The sequence below is a fragment of the Dipodomys ordii genome, unplaced genomic scaffold, assembly GCF_000151885.1.
Source record: "Dipodomys ordii isolate 6190 unplaced genomic scaffold, Dord_2.0 Scaffold1, whole genome shotgun sequence".
Taxonomy (NCBI): domain Eukaryota; kingdom Metazoa; phylum Chordata; class Mammalia; order Rodentia; family Heteromyidae; genus Dipodomys; species Dipodomys ordii.
In genome coordinates, this window is record NW_012267217.1 from 37,738,582 (window position 1) to 37,759,858 (window position 21,277).

The 21,277-nt window shown below is 39.2% G+C and overlaps 1 protein-coding gene across 1 annotated transcript in view; it reads left to right on the forward strand.

The window, feature by feature from the left end:
• Nucleotides 1–21,277, forward strand: part of LOC105997286 (aldehyde oxidase 4-like) — a 58,120-nt gene that overhangs the window by 9,177 nt on the left and 27,666 nt on the right. Inside the window, exons 3-16 of the mRNA XM_013031703.1 lie at nucleotides 134–230; nucleotides 1,033–1,141; nucleotides 3,970–4,096; nucleotides 6,692–6,753; nucleotides 7,674–7,757; nucleotides 8,466–8,546; nucleotides 9,728–9,872; nucleotides 10,107–10,199; nucleotides 12,729–12,880; nucleotides 14,370–14,463; nucleotides 15,376–15,485; nucleotides 17,257–17,441; nucleotides 19,106–19,268; nucleotides 21,136–21,228. Of these exons, the coding sequence (XP_012887157.1) occupies nucleotides 134–230; nucleotides 1,033–1,141; nucleotides 3,970–4,096; nucleotides 6,692–6,753; nucleotides 7,674–7,757; nucleotides 8,466–8,546; nucleotides 9,728–9,872; nucleotides 10,107–10,199; nucleotides 12,729–12,880; nucleotides 14,370–14,463; nucleotides 15,376–15,485; nucleotides 17,257–17,441; nucleotides 19,106–19,268; nucleotides 21,136–21,228 (1,595 nt within the window). The remainder of the gene's footprint in view (nucleotides 1–133; nucleotides 231–1,032; nucleotides 1,142–3,969; nucleotides 4,097–6,691; nucleotides 6,754–7,673; nucleotides 7,758–8,465; nucleotides 8,547–9,727; nucleotides 9,873–10,106; nucleotides 10,200–12,728; nucleotides 12,881–14,369; nucleotides 14,464–15,375; nucleotides 15,486–17,256; nucleotides 17,442–19,105; nucleotides 19,269–21,135; nucleotides 21,229–21,277) is intronic.

Sequence of the window (21,277 nt, forward strand, 5' to 3'; positions counted from 1 at the left end):
CTCTAAGCAAACTACTGTAGCCAACTTGGTACAGGACTCAAGAAAATATGTTGCTGGTTATCCATGTCCACCAGAGAGAAATGAAAACAAACCGAAGCTACTGAACCCTTTGCCTTGACTCTCTTCCTTCCAGTACATCTCACAGGCACTAAATATGCCTGTGGAGGAGGAGGCTGTGGTGCCTGCACAGTGATGCTGTCAAGATACAACTCCAAGACCAAGAAGATCCAGTATCCTTTGCATTAGTCTGGCCAGCTCTGGCACATCCGAGAAGGCAGAGAACCTCCATGCACATACTGTGCCCAGATCTCTCTCCCAGAAGAAGCTATTTGTCCTGGCTGCCAAGTTCTTGGGGCTCTCCTCTCTATTGCCACCAAATGAATGAAACATTCCAGTGTGCCAGTCAAGAACAAAATGGCAAATAAGTGCTAGCCTTGGTGGGAAATGTTGTTCTCTGTCACATGTTAAGAAGAATTCTTGGCCCTAAAGAGCTGATCATGGTGGAGGACTGAGCAAGGATCACTTTGATCTAGAATGGCTTCCTTGACCTAGAATGAGAAATAAAATAACAAAGGGAATGGGGGTCTCTGAGAGGTCTCACATGAAACCCTTCCTCATTTTTGTTTTACAGTTTTAGTTTTGTTTTTGTCAGTTGTGGGGCTTGAACTCTGGGCCTGGGCGCTGTCCCTCAGCTCTTCAGCTCAAGGCTAGTGCTCTACCACTTGAGCTACAGCACCACTTCCGGCTTTCTTGTGGTTTATTGGAGATAAGAGTTTCAGAGACTTTTCCTGCCCTGGCTGGCTTTGAACCATGATCCTCAGATCTCAGCCTCCTGAGTAGCTAGGATTACAGGCATGAGCCACCGGCACCTGGCTTAGTTTTAGTTTTATAGTTCATGGTTTTATAGCTAGCCTTCTCTGTGCTCAGGGAAATATCATCCCTGTGATTTTTCTCAGACTAAAATAACTCTGTGAGTTACGTCACCCATGTCCCATGATTCCAGTGGATTCTCTTTAAATAATCCCATCGCAGCCACTACCCAGCAACAGCATGCCTGGTGCCTATCTGCTCTCTGTATGGGGCTGCTGTCACCACCGTGGAAGGTGTTGGAAGCATCAAAACCAGAATTCACCCTGTGCAGGTAAGAAATCACATGAGTGAGATCAGGAGCTGGTATAGGCATCCCCCATAAGACTGATGTGCTCCCATCAGGTCACCAAACTTGAAATTCTTTATGTTTTCAATTCTTATTTTGTAAGCTTCCATGCTTCATAAATGAGCACTTTTTTGGAGATTCATTTTTCAATGTATTTTACCCTCAAGATACTTTCTCAATCCCATCTCTATATTTGCCCTAAAGTAAAAGAATAGTCTAGTCTGACAAGAGTAGAAATTAAGACAAGAAATCACAAATCATCTCCCACATTTCAAACTCACTGAACTCTGAAAGCAAGACCAGTTATGTGTGGGAACTGGCCTAGTGCCCTCCAAATGTCTGATACATAATCATATACTAGGCTACAACAAAACATAGCTAGATTAACAAGGGGTTTGCTAAAGTTTGCTGAAGAAATGGCAATGTTACTTTAATATACTAGAATAGGAACTTATTCTTCCAGTGAGTTTTAAAGTCAGAACATAGAAAGAGAATGATGAAAACCAGGGAGAAGGGGACTAAGAGTTCAGGACCAGCCTGAGCTGTATATCAAAACCCTGTCTCAAAAGACAGGGATGGGGAAAGAGGAAGAAGAAGACAGAGATGCAGGGTGGGGGAGGGAAATGACTTGAGGGAGGGAAGAGAAAAGGGTGGGAGAGAGACAGGCAGGGAGGGAAAGGAAGATAAAGAATCCTTTGCTCTTTTTTCAGTTTTATTTCTTTAGTTTATTGTAAAGGTAATGAATAGGGGGTACACTGTTACCCCTCCCTCATTTCTCCCACTTACCACTCCCCACTTGCCTCCCCTGCCCCAAGTTGTAAGGTTCATTTCCAACATAGTGTCTAGTGAGTTTCATTGTTGCACTAGTTCATCCTTTGTCCTGCTGTTTCTGTGATTCCCTTTCCCTGCAACAAATCAGATAAGCTTATTTACAGGACAAAGGATACAGAAAATTAAAACAGAAAGAAAAATAATAGAAATGACTAGACACAGGATATAATAAGCTACCAGCACAACCATGTTCATTGCATTTACCATGTTCATCATTTACCAAAGCTAAGATATGGAACCAACCCAGATTCCCCTCAATAGATGAATAGATCAAGAAGATGTGGTATACAAACACAATGGAGTTCTGTGCTTCCATCAGAAAGAATTACATTGCACCATTCATAAGGAAATGGAAAGGCCTGGAAAAAAGTCATATTAAAGCAAGCCAGGCCCAAAGAAATACATGTTTCATGGTTTCTCTCATTTGTAATAACTAGACTATATCTATAATATTTTTAGAAGGGGATCACAATAGCCCAATTGCTAAGTTCATAGGACCATATATAATGAAAAGTATCAAAATGAACTTCAAAGAATTGGAAACAAGAGGTTCTTATTATGTCCTTTGCTCTTGAGACTATTCCTCTTAGCAGGAGGTTACAATACCAGCTCCTTACCTTTGATTGACACTAAAACTTAATGACTATATTCTCTTTACCATCTTAACCTACACTTGACTCATCACTTTAATTACATGTGCACTTCCTGCTCAACTTGCCTGATTAGTTCCTCTCAAATCTTGTTAGTACAAAGCTAGAATGTTCCTTATGCCCTGGAGCAGGCTTGTCCTGTTGCTTTGGCTTGTAAGAAAGATCCCATTGTTAAATTTGCAGAGTCTCAAATTAGTCTTTAAACATACCCATTGTTAAAATTAAACTATATATTTATAATTCTCTAATGGATTAAATTAAGTCAGCCATGGTAGCAGTAGTATTTGTACAATGCAAGTTGGAAATTAGGATCTTAACCAAGGTTTTTGTCCCCACTTCAGAGACCAACTCCACCAGTACATTAACACACAACTTTTTGTGGCAATTGCCACCTAGCAGCAAATTCAACACAGCCACATTGTCCTCTTATGCTGGAAAAATGCCTGTGCCTTCAGTTGAGAATATTTGGATTTGACTTTAAGGAGCCAGGCTATTAAGAAAATGTTCATTGGAAAATATTTGAATCGCCTCTAGCCAGCTCGCAAAAACAGCCTGGAGAGATGCACAGGACAGATATACAGTCAGGGCCCCTGTCTGTGAGGAGCAGAAAGACTCTAGGCTCTGTAGGAACATTTCTTACTCTCTTTTTCATTGTTTGTTGTTGGGTCTGGTCATTGTGTTCTCATTTTGAATGTATACATGAGTAGCTCAATAATACTAAACAGTACTTCATAATTTCCAAAACATTTATGTAGATGATGTCATTTTTATCCATTAAAATTTCTAGTCTTTTAAAAAATATTCTAGTGTACAGATACAGATTAAAATAACTTGCCAAAAACAATACTAAATGATTTGTGCAATTCACTCATATATAACCATCATTAGACTAATTTTAAAAATTAAGAAAATTCAAGCAGATCAGTCAAAGTAAAACAACAAAGCAATCACAAGAAGGACAAAAACTCACATAGGAGTGGCTCCAAGGCTTTTTAAAAAATTCCTCTAAATTAACCTTCCCATTTCACAAGGAAAGAGACCAGGATGTATAGACAAGTATCTTGATCCCTCTCACCTTTCTTGGGGGCCAAAATAATATGCATCTGCCAGGCACTGATGGCTTACAGCTGTGATCCTCACCACTCAGGAGGCTGAGATCTGAGGATCAAGGTTTGCAGCCAGCCTGGGCACAAAAGTCTGTGAGATGTTTATTGTCAATTAATCAGCAAAAAAAGGCAGAAGTGGAGCTGTGGTTCAGGTGATAAAGTGCCTGCCAAGCAAGAGCCTGAAGCAAATGGCCGTAAGTATAAAAAGTATATGGTTGTCTCCTAGGAACGACTGGCCAAGTGTCATGGCACACAGTGTGGATTCTGCAGCCCAGGGATGGTGATGTCCATCTACACATTGCTCAGGAACCACCCCGAGCCCACACCTGGACAGATCACCGAAGCTCTTGGAGGTGAGCCTCCTCAGCCCTGTGCAACCAGTCTGGAGCAGAAGGAATGCAGGGAACTGGCAATCCACCCCTTGGCTCATGAGGAAAGATCTGTGTCATGGCTTTTGGGACATAGACACCTGGCCTCCTTGGTACCTGTCTCTAGCAAGGCCTTCCCACAATGGGCTGTCTTCATTTCAGTAGCAATGATGACAGAACTTGGGGAAATATTGGCTTCCTTACAAAACCTTCCCTTTTTCAAGCCCTTTGTCCCCCTGCAAAGGCACTTCAGTGAGTTGTTTCTAAAGCTATCACCATAATCTGGTCCAAAGGGGAAACTTAGGCCAAGTGAAAGAACATTTTGCTGTTGGTTTTTAATTAATCTATCAGCATCATGCATTAACATTGCTTACTGAAATTAATTTTGCAAAGAAAGAGGAGGGACTTTCAGATACTTTACATCTTTATGACCAAGGAGATCATAAATAATAATCTGTTCTCACAAACAAGTTGAGTGAATGATTCAGTGTCCTATAGGGAAAGAAACATATCAATTTTGTTTGTTTTTGCCAGTTCAGGAATTTTGGATCTAGGCACTGTTCCTGAGCAACTTTTGCTCCAGGATAGTACTCTGCCTTGAGCTACAGCACCACTTCTGGCTCTGTGTGTGTGTGTGTGTGTGTGTGTGTGATTAATTGGAGATAAGAGTCTCACAGACTTTCCGACCTGGGCTGCTTCAAACTCCAGTCCTCAGATCTCAACCTTCTGAGTAGCTAGGATTACAGGTGTGAGCTACCAGCACCTGGCTAAGCTAAATTTAAGTGAATATATATATATATATATAATTTTTCTATCCAAAGGAGGGCATATTAATAATAAGGTTTTCTGTGACACACTTATCCAGTCTCAAGATGACTGGTCACCAGTTATTAGAAGAAAGATTTTAATTCAGACCTCTAAATATTAAAGGAAAACTCTCTGTCTCTCAATGAAGAAATCTGGACAGGAACTCAATAGCATTGTGAAAAGCTGCAAAAAATAAAACTAAGTAAAAATTCAAGTTAAGTGTTTGTGAAACTGGCAAATAAGTATCCCCTAACATTTTCCCTTATTACTTAACAACTTCACTCAAAAATTTTCAGATTCTAAGTACTATTCAAATTTTATCCTGTGGCTTCAATTATCATTTCAATTAAACCTGAATGGATGGAGGATTGATCATCTTTTCTCAGTGAAGTAAAGAGCAACTAATGAGAAATCAAGAGCTTTGAAAGTCAGAGATGGCTTGCTTGTCATTATATACAGAGTCTTAAGGAGGCGTGTTACTTCCTCCCAGATTCTGTGCCTAAAATTCATGTAACAATCACCAAGAAAGAGATGGTATTACCAAGTTTAGCAGGTTGGGATAGATAATGGTATCCTACATGTAGATGACTTAAAGAATGTATTTTGGCTTTAGGCTATTTACTCATAATCTTTCTAGACTTATAAATGTTGGCCATCTTGACAACTTTCATGTTTATAGTCTAATAAAAATAGTCATATAAAGTTCAAAGAAATGTATTCAGTGTAGGTCCATAAATTCTCAAATGGGCCATTGATAAAGCTTCTGTTTCATGTCACCTAGTCTCTTCCCTTCACGAATGGTTTTATATTTCTATTTTTCTTATAATTAGGAGAAACTTTCTGGTAGTAGGGAGTCATTGTCTCTCCCCTAGTGGGTCATTAGTAGAGTTTGTAGACTTAGCACCAATGAGGTGGGAAAAGAGAAACACCTGCTACTGGCTCACTCTAGCTCTTAATATTTGTTTTTATCAGAGGAGGTATTCATTGCCTCTGAAATACTACTATTTCTTGTCTTATAATTATGTTCTAGAAATTTCAGCTCCTTCCCTGCCCTCTCAGGAGGAATGGGAGTTTATGGAGCTTGCCACCATTCTTGTGTCTACAGGTTCTTCCTAAACTATTCACATGGGAATAAAAAGAAAAGAGCATGCCCACAGCCCACTCATCCACACATGGTTCCACACAGTATTTTTCTTATAGGTGTTTCAACCTGCCCAACCTCGTATACACATGGCTTCTGAAATTGCTTAACTACAGTGGAACAAAATAATTTGAAATATACATTTATCAAACTCTTTTATGCATAGGTTTTGTTTAGCTTGAATACTTGCAACTATTACTATATGCAATTTTTTATTAAAGATACAATTTTAACAGTATAGTAAAATTTTTTCCCATATTATTGAACCTTCTTCATAAATATCATTCACAGTGGCTACAAAGTTGGAATATACTTTTTAAAAATACTTGTTTTCTCATCTTTTCCACCAGATTTAGGAAATTTTGTTGGACAAAAACACTTCCAGTTATTTATTGAGCAATACAGTCTGTGTTGTTTCTTTTAGCTCATAGTTTTGGAGTTCTAGTCCATGATCTATTGGCTGAAGTCACAGAGTACCTGCCCAGTAAGTGCAGGATTCTGAGTTCAAACCCCATTACCACAAAGATAGTTGTGGTAAGATAGTTAAGATAGTTGTTCCACTAAAAACATTAAGCACAGCTATGTTATTTATTTCTATATTATTCCCTAAAACTTTATCCATTATTATTCAGGTAATTTGTGCCGATGTACTGGATACCGACCCATTGTTGAAAGTGGGAAAACTTTCTGTTTGGTAAGTTAAAAAATAATCCATTCTCTTGACTTACTTTGTTAGTAAATTTTTGTATGAAATAATCTATTGCTTTCAACAATCTCTAAAGTAACCCTACGATGTTCTTTCTATCAAAAGATATTAAATGGCTACTGATTATAAAATTTAATCATATATATTTTATATCCCTTTGTAGCTATATGTTTATTTCTAAATGTTTATATCTCTAAATTTGTCACTTTTCTGAGGCATATATAATTTAGTCCATGACTTCAACAACTGAATATTCTATTGAAGAAAATTAAGTACAGAAACAATAAAAGCACAATAGAAGGATAGTAAATAGCTCAATAGATCCTGTACATATGCATACAAATTTAAAAGGAATGGGGACTAAAAAGAATGAATAGAAATCCTCAGATCTCAGCCTCGTAAGGATTACTACATGAGTCACCGGGGACCAATTTACATATAGAAAATCGAAAAAGTAGCTTGTCTTCCTAGAACATTATTAAATATGCATGCTATCTCACCATTATGATAATGAGAAGCACTCAGGAACTGGGGAGGTAGCTCAGTGGTAGTATATTTGCCTAGTATGTTCAAGGTCCTGGTTCAATCCCTAACTCCACAAGAAAAATAGAAAGGGAGAGAGAGAAGCAATCTATTTGGGTTGATGGCCCATTCTAACTAAACTCCATATACCTACTTTATTTCCAGTAGGAAGTTTTAGATGGCTGACCCTGCCCACTTTAACCTCCCTTGTCTTTCTATGACACTAGAGTAACACTGTTGGCAGGCCTGCACCATGGAAAATGGCTACATATTCCCTCTAATTTTCTCTAATTAGTCCATTGTAGAGTAACACATTAGCAGAATACTCAGGTAAGTAGTTGAAGTACTAACCAAGGAAGCTGATTCAGACTTCATTGTGTCCTAAGGAATCAACTGTTTGTCAACTGAAAGGATCAGGCAAATGTTGCATGGATCAAGGAAAAGAATCTTCAGTGAGCAGACAGGAAAAAGTAAGTATCAGCTTTTCTCGTGATTTCTAAAAATTAATAACACGAATCTAAACGTATTCACATCTTGTTTGTAATAACATGCAAATGAAGTGAATTCTGATTACAAAAAGCTTAATAGAGCAGAGCTACTGTGGCTTACGCCTATAATCCTAGCTACTCAGGAGGCTGAGATCTGAGGATCATAGTTCAAAGCCAGCCTGGGCAGGAAAGTCCATGAAATTCTTATCTCCAATAAACCATCAGAAAACCGGAAGTGGCGTTAGCCTTGAGCTCAGCCCCATGACCGACAAAAAAAAAAAAAGCTTACTAGAGCTCCAAACACAAGGGGCCTATGGCATCCAAAAGGGTGGTACAGAGGCTGCTTTTGATCAGCAAAATTACAGCCCTGTGCCTTAATCTGGGTCTGCCAGCTGCCCGACAAGCCGTAAGGGGAACCAAACAGCAGTGTACCTTCATGCTCAGTCGAAGCATGGCTTCTGACACCAAAGGAGGCAACTCAAAGTCCAATAAATGTGCTAGAGAAGCCACCCCACAGCTTTGGGAGGGCAGGGAATTCTTCACTCAGGGACACACTGAGGCCCTGGCACCTCATTTTGTCTCAAGGGTATTAGGGGGGGAAAAAACCTTAACTCTGAAGTCTCACACTGAAAGGTCCCTATATTTCTCTCCATAACTCTGAGGTCCCTTTTTCTGTTTTGTTTTGTTGAGATATGTACCAAACTGTATAATGAAGATGAATTCCAGCCCTTGGATCCATCCCAGGAGCCAATATTCCCTCCTGAACTAATAGTAAGACCCTTGACTTTAGTTGTTTCATAACATGACGTGGTATTCCACTTCTTGTAGCATGCTATGGAATTACTGAGCTGTAGGCATTAAAATTTGGAAGAGTGTCCACTGAAATAATTGACTCATGTCTAGTGATTTGCTCCCCTCTATTAGAGATACCTGAAGCTTGGAAGAGTAGTGATGAACACATAGTTCAGAAACACTTTTAGTTAAATCCCATCAGCTGAAGATTATGAGTTAGAATGTAGATGATTCACCCAAGGTCACACAGCTACCCAAGGTCATACTTGTAAAACCAGCAAAGCAGGAATCAAATGATACTTATAATCATGGAATCCAATGTTCCAACAGTTATCCTCTAGGTCAACACAATAGGAAGAAAGAGGTAGAAAAATACACACTATTTCATTATCATATCTCAGAGAGATCAGGCGAGGAGAGAGATGATTCTGCTGGTGTCTCAGAAGCTCTCAGTCCTCTGGGCCCCTCTGAGTATGAGAACTGAGCATTTTGATTATGACTAGTGTTTTAAAACTATGTATAAGCTGAGTGCCAGGGCTCACACCTGGGATCTGAATATCATGGTTCAAGCCACCCCTAGCAGGAAAGTCCATGAGACTCATCTCCACTTAACCACCAAAAAGCCAGAAATGGAGCTGTGGCTCAAATGGTAGCAAGTATCCTTGGAACAGAAAAACTCAGGGACAGTTCCCAGATCCTGAGTTCAAGTCCCAGGACTGGCACCAAAAATGTATATAAAAACAGCCTTATATTGATAGATATAGACACATATAGCATTGTAAAACAACAACAACAACTCCATTTACACTCTACTTGTTGGATGATTTAATAGATGTTTTGCAGCAAGTTATGCCTATAAGCAATTTTTGTTCTAATCCCCACAGATGGGTGTCCTTTGATTCACTACATGGTATAACTATAAACAAGAAGCCTGGCATTTTAATTCCAGACTAAGAAACTTCTATTGCACCACAAGGCTTCTTCACACTCCAAATTCACAAACACAAAGAGACTTTATGCTAGTTTCTATACAACCCACTCTTTCCTGGCCCCTAAAAGTGAATCTCTTCAAAAAGCTACAATGACTAGCAGACCACTCAGACACTCATGGTTTGTTCAAAAGCCTTTCTTGAAATCACATTGGCTCAATTTCTCTGCAGAGAATGGCAGAAGACCCAAATAAAAGAAGACTGACATTCCAAGGTGAAAGGACTACCTGGATTACCCCTGTGACCTTGGATGACCTTCTAGAGCTGACAGCCAGTTTCCCCAAAGCTCCACTCATCATGGGGAACACTACAGTGGGTAGGTGGTCATTACACATGTTATATTCATTTAGATTAGGGAATCTAAACATCTGTGTCTCTCCTTAGACTCTTCATTTTTATTAACATTTATGGTCTTTTAGAAGGCTTTGTAGTTTTCTTTTGCAAATGACTTACATAAATTACCATTTTCACTCTGGTTTATCAGTGAATGACTTCTATTATATCTATTGTCTTCTTTTTCTAATCACCTGATGTGATTTTCCCCCTTAAGGACCCAGCATTAAATTTGAAGATGAGTTCCATCCAGTTCTTATATCTCCACTTGGGCTTCCAGAGCTATATTTTGTAAACTCCACGGATGATGGTAAGTATCTTCTTTTTTCCAATAGCACATGACCATTGGCTGTTGGGGACCATTAGTAATCAATGAGGTTCATTGGGAGATTTTTGCACTTCATGTATCTGATCTCATTTATTCATTTGAAGTGATTGACTAGTCACCTACTATGGTGAAAATGCTCACTGAGCATTTTCAAACTGATTCATTCAGCTATATCTTGGAGCTGTGCTACCACTGACACTGATATTATCAGAGAGCCATAATAGCATAATATGCCATGTCACACAGCCAGATACATAAAGAATGACCAAATTTTAAAAGGCAGTTGCTGACCAATAGGAAAGGGTCTTGACTGACACATTTTAACTTCTTTTTTTTTTGGGGGGGGGGGGAAGGAGGAGTTCTGTCATGGGGCTTGAACTCTAGGCCTGGCCGCTGTCCCTGAGCTCTTTATCTCAAAGCGAGCGCTCTGCCACTTGAGCCACAGTGTTACTTCTGATTTTCTGGTGGTTAATTGGAAATAAGAGTCTCACAGACTTTCCTGCCCGGGCTGCCTGAGTCACTAGGATTACAGGAGTGAGCTACCAGCACCTGGCACATTTTAACTTCTTAATTCACAAATTTTCTCAAGTCTCACCCCATGTCAACACATACAGACACTCAGACATACAAAAGAAAAAAAGATAAATCTTGGCCACAAGATTTGAAAAGCAACTAAGAACAACCATCTTTCCTTATTTTTATACTCTTTTCACAATTTACCTTCCTGACAAGTTGAATTTTACAACCACCTTGGGTTCAAGCGGAGCATGGAGCCTTGGCACTTCCATTATCCTACAGAAGATGCCGAACCATAGGGCCTAAGTAACCTCCCAGCATCGCACAGCGAATGTGAGGCCAAGACAGGGATCCACCTTTAGTCCCCTTAGTGCATACAGCATACTAAATAATGCTTTATGAGAACATGTCCCCCAACCTCTTTTATATCAAGAATATGAATACATAGTAGGTATATATATATATATATATGTATATATATGTATGTATGTATGTGTATATATATATATATATATATATATGGGTTCTCCAATGAATAAACAGAAATCAAGTGGATATTTGTTAGCCCCTTTGACCTACCCATCTTGACACTTGTGTTTTTTGCCTGGTGGAAGGTCTATATGAATGGACTCACAGGAAAAGACAGGGTGAAGGAAGTCAGCTAGGTTGAAGGGAGGATTAAAGGAGGTGTAGGAGGATTTAGTTAGGATAGTGGGGATAAAAGAATGGGGGGGTTATAGAACCAGAACAATGTTGCTCAACCTTTTCTTCATTGTCACTCCTCTAAAGAACAATAAACACTGTTTCTCTAATCATCCCTCCATGAAATTATAATACCACAGGTAGACTGTGTGTTTTTATGTACAGTATGTGTATTGGTGCTTTATACACAAAATAACTTGTTTATTTTTCCATTTTCTTGGGAAAAATTTTACCATTGCTGAAAGTATATGACATCACTGATCAAATCCAGCCCTGTGAGCATACCTGCAAATAAAACTGACCCAGAGACAGGGCTAATATCTGTATTTTAAAATATGTTATTGTTATTATTAAAATGTTATACAGAGAGGGGACCATTTCATATGTCAGGTATGAACACATTCCTTCCTTTGGACAATGTCACATTCTCCCAGTTGGTGTCTATATTTTTGACAAAAGAGAAATAGGAAGAGATGAAGATGTTTAGGGATCAATCCTCACCTCATCTATTTTACTTTAATCTTGGAAAAAATATTACAAGGCCAGGCATAGTGACACATGCCTGCAAACTGGAGGCCAACTTGGGCTACATAGCAAAGCCGTGTCTCAAGAGAAAAAAAAAAATCTTCCAAGATTATCAATTATTTAATTGACAACTCAGTAAGGGGAACTCAGTAAAGTACCAAATTTCAGTTATCTTCAATTGTAGTGTGCCAAAATCTCTGACATGCATGGCTGAGGGGGAAAAAAAGATTTAGTTCTTCATATTCAAAACTTGTGTTTGTTTTTGTCACTGTGACAAAATATGTGGGAGAAAGAATTTTAAAGGTGGGGAAATTTGGGCTGGGTTTCGGGGCTTCCATCCATAGTGGTGGGGAAGATATAGCAGAGCACAACAGCTTATATCAAGGCAGCAAGGAAGGAGAGAGAGAGAAAGAACAAGGAGGGAAGAGAGAGGGAAGAAGCCACAGAGAGACAAGCATATGTCTGTACTAGCTAGCTTTTTCCTTTCTCTCTTTTTCTTCCATCCAGGCCCCTGATCTACAGTAAGTTCCACCCACCCACATTCCCCTTAGATAATTGGCTCTGGAAATCTGATCACAGACACATTCATCTCCTACACACTTCTCAATCCAATCAAGTTTACAATCAAGATTAACTGCACAGAAATAAATAGTTTATTATTGTCATTCTAAGTAAATATAGTAAGAGAAGATACATTTTAAAAGATTATTTCATGCAACCTTATCTTGTTAACGTTCACTTAAACTTACATTCCATTCTTACTGTCAGGGGTGACAATAGGAGCAGGATATAGCTTGGCTCAACTGAATGACATCTTACATTTCATTATTTCGGAGCAACCAAAGGAGAAGACCAAGACTCATCATGCTCTCCTGAAACACCTGAGGACTCTTGCAGGAGCCCAGATTAGGAATATGGCCGTGAGTTCCCCAAGCCATGGCTATGAACAGTCCTTCAGTTCTCTTCATTTAACAAATAACATTCTGAAGAGGAGCCCTAAGTTAATGCTGAAAAAGTCTCTGCACTATGAGTGTGTGTATGCATGTGTGTCTGTTGAAAGTGATAGGTGTGACATTGCATGTGTACGTGTGTCCAAAGTGCCTTAACAAGACTATCATATGAGAAACAAAAGATTCCCAAATTGGAATCCATCATGTGTGAATTTTGTGATCCTAGAGAAGCCACTTCATCTCTTCAAAGCATAGCATCTTGATTTTGGAAATTAAAGACTAACCAAACAGTGGACAGTCTCTAGGTACCAATCCAGCTCTAAGGGTCTTATGGGTGGCACAATTAACAAGAGTCCATGCTTCCTGATACTTCTCACAGCTTGGTTTCATCTTAGACCCTTGCACCAGAGTCAGTTACTAAGCATATTTCCTACACATGCATTCTTGGAGTCCACCAGCTATTTAGTTGTCTAGCTTATTGAGGTTTCCTCACTACTTACCCATTCCATACAAAACGGATTTGTTATGGTTCCACTGGCAATACATTTCTCCTTGATTGTCTCTCGCATGTCTGCCAATCCTCACAGGTGTTCCCACTTTGTGAATCTTAAGACAATTTTCTGGCAGATCACATCTGTAATCCTAGCCTCTCAGGAGACTGAGATCTGAGGATTGCAGTTCGAAGCCCGCCTGGGCAGAAAAGTGCCAATGAGACTTACCTCCAATTTAAAAAACAACCAGAAGTGACACTGTAGCTCAAGTAGTAGAGTGCTAGCCTTGAGTACAAAGAGGCTCAGGAAGAGCACCCAGAGGCCCTGAGTTCAAGCCCCACAACTGACAAAAAAAGGAGAAAAGTTAAGATGATTTCCTGAATGACATACTCTTCTCAGTATCACCTGTCCCCATAAATCCTCCAAAAATCCCTTGTTTGAGTCTATGTAAAGCATGGAGGTATATGGCCACAGAGAAGCATCTTATTTCACTCCAGCACTGCACCATTCAAATGCACATGCCCTGGATCCCAGTTCTTTTGAGTTTCCTCTGGTTCAGGCTTACCACCTTCCCAGGAGGCTGGGAAATCTTCCTCACATTTGACTAGACTCTTTCTCTTACCCTAATCTGCTATACCAGCCCCCAAATTCTTATTTATTTCCCTTACTGTCTATCTTCATAAATAAATATGTTTACCAAAAACAAATGCTTCCACACAAATACCTCAGTCCCCAAGAAATCATTAATCCTCCTTGTTGCATGTGGAAGAGAAATATTTCCTCCAGCTATAAACTGAGATAGGGTTAAGATTGGGAATCCAGCATGCATCTATTTAGCTGTCTCCTCACAAACTCTACCAGATATATCTGTAAAATAAAAAAGAGAATGAAAAACTTATATAAGTATCTTTATATATAGTTTCTTGTCAAATAAATAAATGCAGCTTTTTAATGTCATTTTCTTTTAGACTTTAGGAGGACATGTGGTGAGTCGGCCTAATTTTTCTGACCTAAATCCCATTTTAGCAGCAGGAAATGCAATCATCAATCTGGTATCTAAAGGTAAGAGACCAAGCTCTAGGCATTCTATTTCACACTTACCACTATCAGTTATGTGACTTCTGCTGTAAATTATGAACTAGGACCCACAAGTATCTACCTTAGTGTTGTGGGCTATAATTGCATCATCCCAGAGCTATGAAAGAAGCTGATCAACCATCCTGCTCTCCAGATGTTCTACAATATTGATCTAGATGGTCTACAATATTGTTCTACAATATTGACCCATGTATATTCAGTCCAAATTGCACTTGAAAACAATTAATGAGAGGTCTCTCTGTGATTTGACTTTATGGTATAGCTGGGTACCAGTGGCTCACATCTGTAATCCTTGGTACCCAGGAGGCTGAGATCTGAGATCACAGTTCCAAGCCAATCCAGGCAGAAAAATCCATGAAACTCTTACTTCAATTAGCTACCAACAAAAAAAAAAAAAAAGCCAAAATGGAACTGTGGCTCAAGTGGTGGAGTGCTAACCTAGAGCAAAAATAAAGCTCAAGATAGTACCTAAGCCCTGAGTTCAAGCCCCAAGACAGGCACAAGCAAAAATGTTATGATATATTTATTCCACAGTTTCCTAAAGATGGCAATTTTTCAGGCAGAATTTCTTACAACTAAATCAAATTTGTGGGACATTGCAGAAGGCTGTTTCCAGGAACTTTATTCATCTTTAAGCCCCAATTTATAAGTGACATATAATCAACTATGAAAACCTGATGAGACTTTTCAGCTAAGCCAACCCCACCCTGTCATTCTGCAGAGTATGACCCCAAAGCTCCGGGGACTTGCCTCATGTGACCCACGCTGGGAGCTGGCACCCTGCCCTCTCTCCTGGCTCCCAGCCTATATGCCCTCTCCCCACTTGTACCATGTTCTGTGGTTTGGTAAGCCTGTCCTAATCTATTTCCTCTGCAGAAGGAGAACGGCAGATTCCTTTAAATGGCCCTTTCCTTGAGAGATCACCTGAGGCCAACCTGAGACCAGGCGAGGTGGTTTTGTCCATTTTTATTCCTCACTCTTCTCAGGTGAGATTCCCAGACCCGCCTCCCAGTCGAGGAAGTCACACACAGCCTTTGAGAAGAAATGTCCCCACTCTATTCCCAAGTAATTGCTTCAGGTACCACTCTGGGCTACTCCCAAGGAGGGACAAATCCCCAGGCAACCATTTGATTTGCTTTCATATCAGGATAATTCCAAAGTCAACTAATATTTATTAACCAAGTAATTGAAACAAGATTATTTATATCCTAGACACTGGTGGCTCACACTTATATTCCTAGCTACTCAGAAAGCTAAGATCAAGAGGATCAAGGTTCAAAGTTTTCTGGGGCAGAAAAGTCCTCAAGATTCCGTCACTAATTCACCAGCAAAAAGCCAGACTGGAGGCATGGCTCAATGGAACACCAGCTAGGATCAAGTAAGCCAAGCAAACAAGTCAGTATGAGCCAGCAAGTATGAGGCCAAGGTTAAATCTGGTACTAGGGGAAAAAATATTTCTGTATTTACCATCTACCTACCACTCTAGCTCACAGTACAGTGTTACATCTGGAATACTCTACAGAAAGCTAATGTATGTTACTAACACTATTTTAAAGGGTTATTAATGCCTGGTATCCTGTCCGCCTAGCTCTCTAAATGTAACAGGAAGGGCTTGAAATAGGAAACAAAATTTAATCACCTAGAAGAAGAAATGGCTGGGTAAAGAACTGGAGTAGTTCTGGACTAGAAGGTCCAGTGGTAGGCGAAACTCTGTCTCGGAGTGGTGAAAGGCATGTTGCAGCAGGGGGGTCCAGCATTGAAGGGGACAGCCTCTGAGTCTGTGGAGAGAACTGGGTGGCCTTCCAGGCAGGATGACTGCATGGTGTGACCAGAGAGCAGATGAGGGCAGCCGAAGCAGCCAGGTGCAATGGCGCCAGCAGCGTGGCTGTCTCCCCCGCCAAGCATAAGTGCAACCACTATGAGGAGTTTGTTTTGCCTTTTAGCAGATGGCCACCATTTTAGGCTTCAAACAAATCCAAATCTAAATGAAGGAGGTACTGTAAAAATATTGATCTTATAGACAAATAAAATATATTTATTAGGAAGGACTGATGGCCAATGCATCAATTCAGGCAGGAGACGGTAATAAACCTGGCGGGAGCAGGAAAGTCTCCACTGAACAGTGCAGCAAATATGACTCAAGTGTTTCAAATGCTTCTTATCATTAGTGTCTCTTCTATCAAAAATGGCCATGCTCAGTAGGGCCTAGCTGGTTGGACTGACTCTCTGTCCCACCACCATCACTATGATGACCACAAGATTCCACCTAGAACAGCAGATACAAGTATGGTTGTGGTAGATCTTAAAAAGCACCTCATCTCCTACTCTTTCTTTCACCCCACTCAGCAATCTGATCCAACCCAAGCTCTTATTTTTAAAGAAAATGAAGACTCAAACAGTTCAAGTCACGTATCTGAGGCCGTAGGTGGTGACTCCAAGCTGAAAGGCCATGAGTGTGGAGCTCCACTCTGGAACCAGACAGCTTGGGTTTGAACCCCAGCTCAGCCAGACTTTGTGTAAACCTTATGCAAGTTACTACTATGTTTTCTCACTGGAGACTTGGAAATGAGTAGAACTGCTGAGATTACATTGAGAGTACATTGGACAATACTGCCATTCAAACGACAGTCAATGGCTTATAATATCGCCAAAATCATTTGCAGGATCTTTTTTTCGTTAAAAGTATTCATCAGAGTTGCTGCTGTATGATAGCAGATAGCAGAGATAAACATTAAGTATTCTGTTTCCTGTCTACAGTGGCACTTTGTGTCAGGGCTCCGGATGGCTCAGCGTCAGGAAAACGCGTTTGCCATAGTCAATGCTGGCATGAGCGTCAAGTTTGAAGATGGCACAAACATCATCAAAGACCTTCAAATGTTCTATGGAAATGTGGGCCCCACCGTTGTCTCTGCAAGTCACACCTGCAGGCAGCTCATTAAAAGGTATGTCGTAGCAATCTGGGCCACAAAACAGACCCTTATGCTTTTTAATTCTTCCAGAAAATTATTCTTACAATTTTTTGCTAGTTTTTGGAAATACGTACATTTACTGGTAGCTCACGCCTGGAATCCCAGCTACTCAGGAGGCTAAAATCTGAGGATGACAGTTTGAAGCCAGTCGGGGCAGGAAAAAATCAGTGAGACTCTTCTCTCCAATTAACCACAAGAAAACCAGAAATAACACTGTGGTTCGAAGTAGAGCGCTATCCTTGAGTGGAAAAGCTCAAGGACAGTGCCCAGGCCCTGAGTTGAAGCCCTAGGACCAACACACAAAAAAGAAAAGAAAAAAGAAACATGTATATATTATCCACAAAATTTAGGCACTGTAGATATATAAGTGTGTGTATGTGTATACACATACAACATATACATGCAACATATATGTGTATATATACCTATATACACACATGTGTGTATATAGTATAAGCCCTCCAAAAGCCAACCCATTCAAGATACAATGACTGATTTTTCATAGGCTTTCATAGTAAGATTATTGTGTAAGATTATCATGGCTTGAGTAGATCTTACTTTTAAGTAATTATCTTGAAATGTAATTGAATGTCTCCCACATCGAGTCTTGCGAATGAAGAAATCTGAAATGTCCTTTTAATGAAGATGACATAGTCAAAAGGCGACAAAGCCTTCCTCCTGTCTCTCTTGTTACCGGAAGCATTAGAGGAGTATATATTTTAAAAACTCTTTCAGCTGGAGATGCTATAATAATTTTACTTGCCCATTTATGCTCATTATCTGGAACTTAGTGCAAGTTTTACCTCCAATGCTGAACTAAAACCAAGCTTTCCATAAAAGTTATGAAGAAACTTTCATTTGTGTAACATTTTACAACTATCTGCGATAACTTGGTCATTAGCCAAATTGGGGGGGGGGGAGGAGGAAGGAGGCACACATGTTGTATTGAGATAAAGCAAGCAACCAAATAGTAAAAGTTCCACATCTCAGAAAGCTTTGATTTTTAGTACATTTTTAATTGGATTGGGAGATTTGTTTGTTTTAAACCCAAGGTATTTAAGTTCACATTCCTAACTCATTATATTGCACACAATAATAAAAGTGCACTCAGTAAAGAACATTTGGGAGCCACTATATCATATACTAAAGAAAACAAATTAAATACATGAAGGTCTTTTGGTTAGACTTCAAAAGTGACGATGGTTGTAACTTATCTTTCCTTACCCCACTAGTTTAGTATCTTAGTATACTTTCTGCAACTGTAACAAAATACCCAAGAGTGGATAATGTATAAGATAAGAAGTTTTATTTTGGCTCATGATTCTGGACATTGGAAACTCAGGCGCATGTTTTCAGCAAAGGCCTCTTTGGTGGCAAAGCATAGCTATGTTTCAGCCTATGGAAAAAGTGGAAGGACAAACAGACATTTGCAGAAGACAGAGGACAAAAGGTCCCACCTTGTTCCTAAACAACCTGCTCCAAGTAGTCCAACCCTGGGGAATTGTAGTCAATCTTTTTATAGATTTCACCACCTTTTAAGAGCCTACCTCCCCAACACTACTTGAATGGTAATAGCATTTCTACCTGAGAGGACAGACTATCATACACAGTAAAATTCTCCCATTCTCCCCTACCAGGCAATGGGATGACCAAATGCTGAGTGATGCATGTCGATGGGTCCTGGAGGAGATTCAGATTCCACCCACAGCCAAAGGTGGCATGGTGGAGTTCCAGAGGACCCTCATCATCAGCTTACTCTTCAAATTCTACCTCCAAGTGCGTCAAGGACTGAATGAAATGGTAATGTCTTTGCTGGGTGTCTGGGTGCCTTGACATTATGACCATGAGGCTGCACAGGATGAATGTTTCCAGCCTGGTTTGGATAATAGATTGAGTGTACATGGGATAGAGTCTCAGCTTGGAGATTCCCAGCCTCCAGCAACTCCTTCTAGCCCTGCGGGGTTCTTTATTTCCCTCTTCTTCAGTCCTGGGAACAGAAGCAGAGAGCTTTGTCTTTCCATTTGCCTTATAATGCAATATAAGTTTGATCAAGCATAAGGGGGAAGAGCCATTAATATGTAAATTATATATTTTCCTATTTTAAACAATTTTCTTATCAAAATAGTAGTTTCATACTTAGAAAATGTGAATTGGGCACCAAAGGAAGGGAATGGTCACTTGTAATCTCACCACTCATAACCAACCACTATTAATATTTTGGTATGTAGCCTTCTAAACCTTTCCTTATAGACATGTTCATATGTGTATATTATATTTATAACTGCTTAAGATTGTACACATCTGTCAATGCTCTTCATGACATAAAGGCCTTATGACCTATTTATGGAAAGATGTACCACCATTTAATAGATTCTTTATTTTTAGACATTTAAATTTCCAGTCTTCTGCTAACTATATTTTTCTTGCCTAGCCTAAAGGAAAATCTCTTCCACAGAATGTTTCTTTAGAATATAGTCCATGCCTATGAGTTCCTTTCGTAAACTTAATCCATAAACTGAACCAAGTATAGCAGATAAAAGGCTGCGCATGCATGTTTATTTAATGACTGAGAGCTTTGTTCTGTTATCTCAGCCAGACTTCTTCATTATTTTAGTAACATTATTTATCTTCATTGCTATTATTTTATTCAATTATATACTATCATATATCTCATTTTGTACTGTGTAGCACATTTGGTATATAAATATAGAATCAGATGTAACATATAATCCATTAACTATCGTTTTATTGCATGTGTTGTAATACTATAATTGTCTTATGTAATATATATTCTATATTACATATTCTATTATTATAGAAGAATTCAAAACAGAAGCAAGAGTTTTAAATCAATTATAACCCAGTAATCATACTCTAATAAATATTAGCATTTTGAAATATATACTTATGTACTTTTTAATATTTATATAAATATATATTTCTTATAAAATGTAATCTTTATCATCTAGCTATATTCCATGTATGTGTGTATAGAAAATGTACATATAAATACACACATACACATATATATACATACATATATTGGGAGGGTAGTGCTGTTGATTGAACTCAAGGCCTCGTGTTTGCCTGGCAAACACTACCACTTAAGCCATATCCCAGTCCAAACTGAACTATATTTTTTCAGTGTTCATAAATATCCTTCTATAAAATAATTTTTATGATTGAAGAATTTTGCTTCTAAATGTATCATAATTTAACCATTTTCCTATTAAACTTTTTAGTTTAATTCTGTTTTATTCACTGTTATAAATGATCTGCAGTCAAATACACTTATTTCTTATACTTATAAATGATTTCTACTCCCTCAGTTGTTTTCTTTGAGACATGTGCCAGAAGATAGGCCTGGGTTGGAAAGCGTAGTCTCTGTTTAGAAATGCACATATTTACATTCATCCAAAACCAGAGCTTGCTAAGGAGGGAAGGCTTCACTTCCTGGAAATATCTTTTTCATTTTCTGTGTATACAAATGGACGTCATCACTATGCTTCAAACAGCTGCTATCTAGTCTAGGAAACTTAAAAGCTCAAGGCTTTACCATCTTAGAGAACAGATTGGAGACTAGATTGGATAACCCTATTTCTACATAATTTTCCAAGCTAGTAGCTCAGGTTGTAAAAGTAAACATGACATAATATCTTCTTTTCAGGATCCTTACAATTTCCCAGATATCCCAGAAAAGTTCGTGAGTGCTCTAGAAGATTTTCCCATAGAAACACCCAAAGGAATTCAGATGTTCCAGGTCAGTGGGTAGGGTTTTTAGTTTTTTAATCTCTTTGCATTAAGGTATT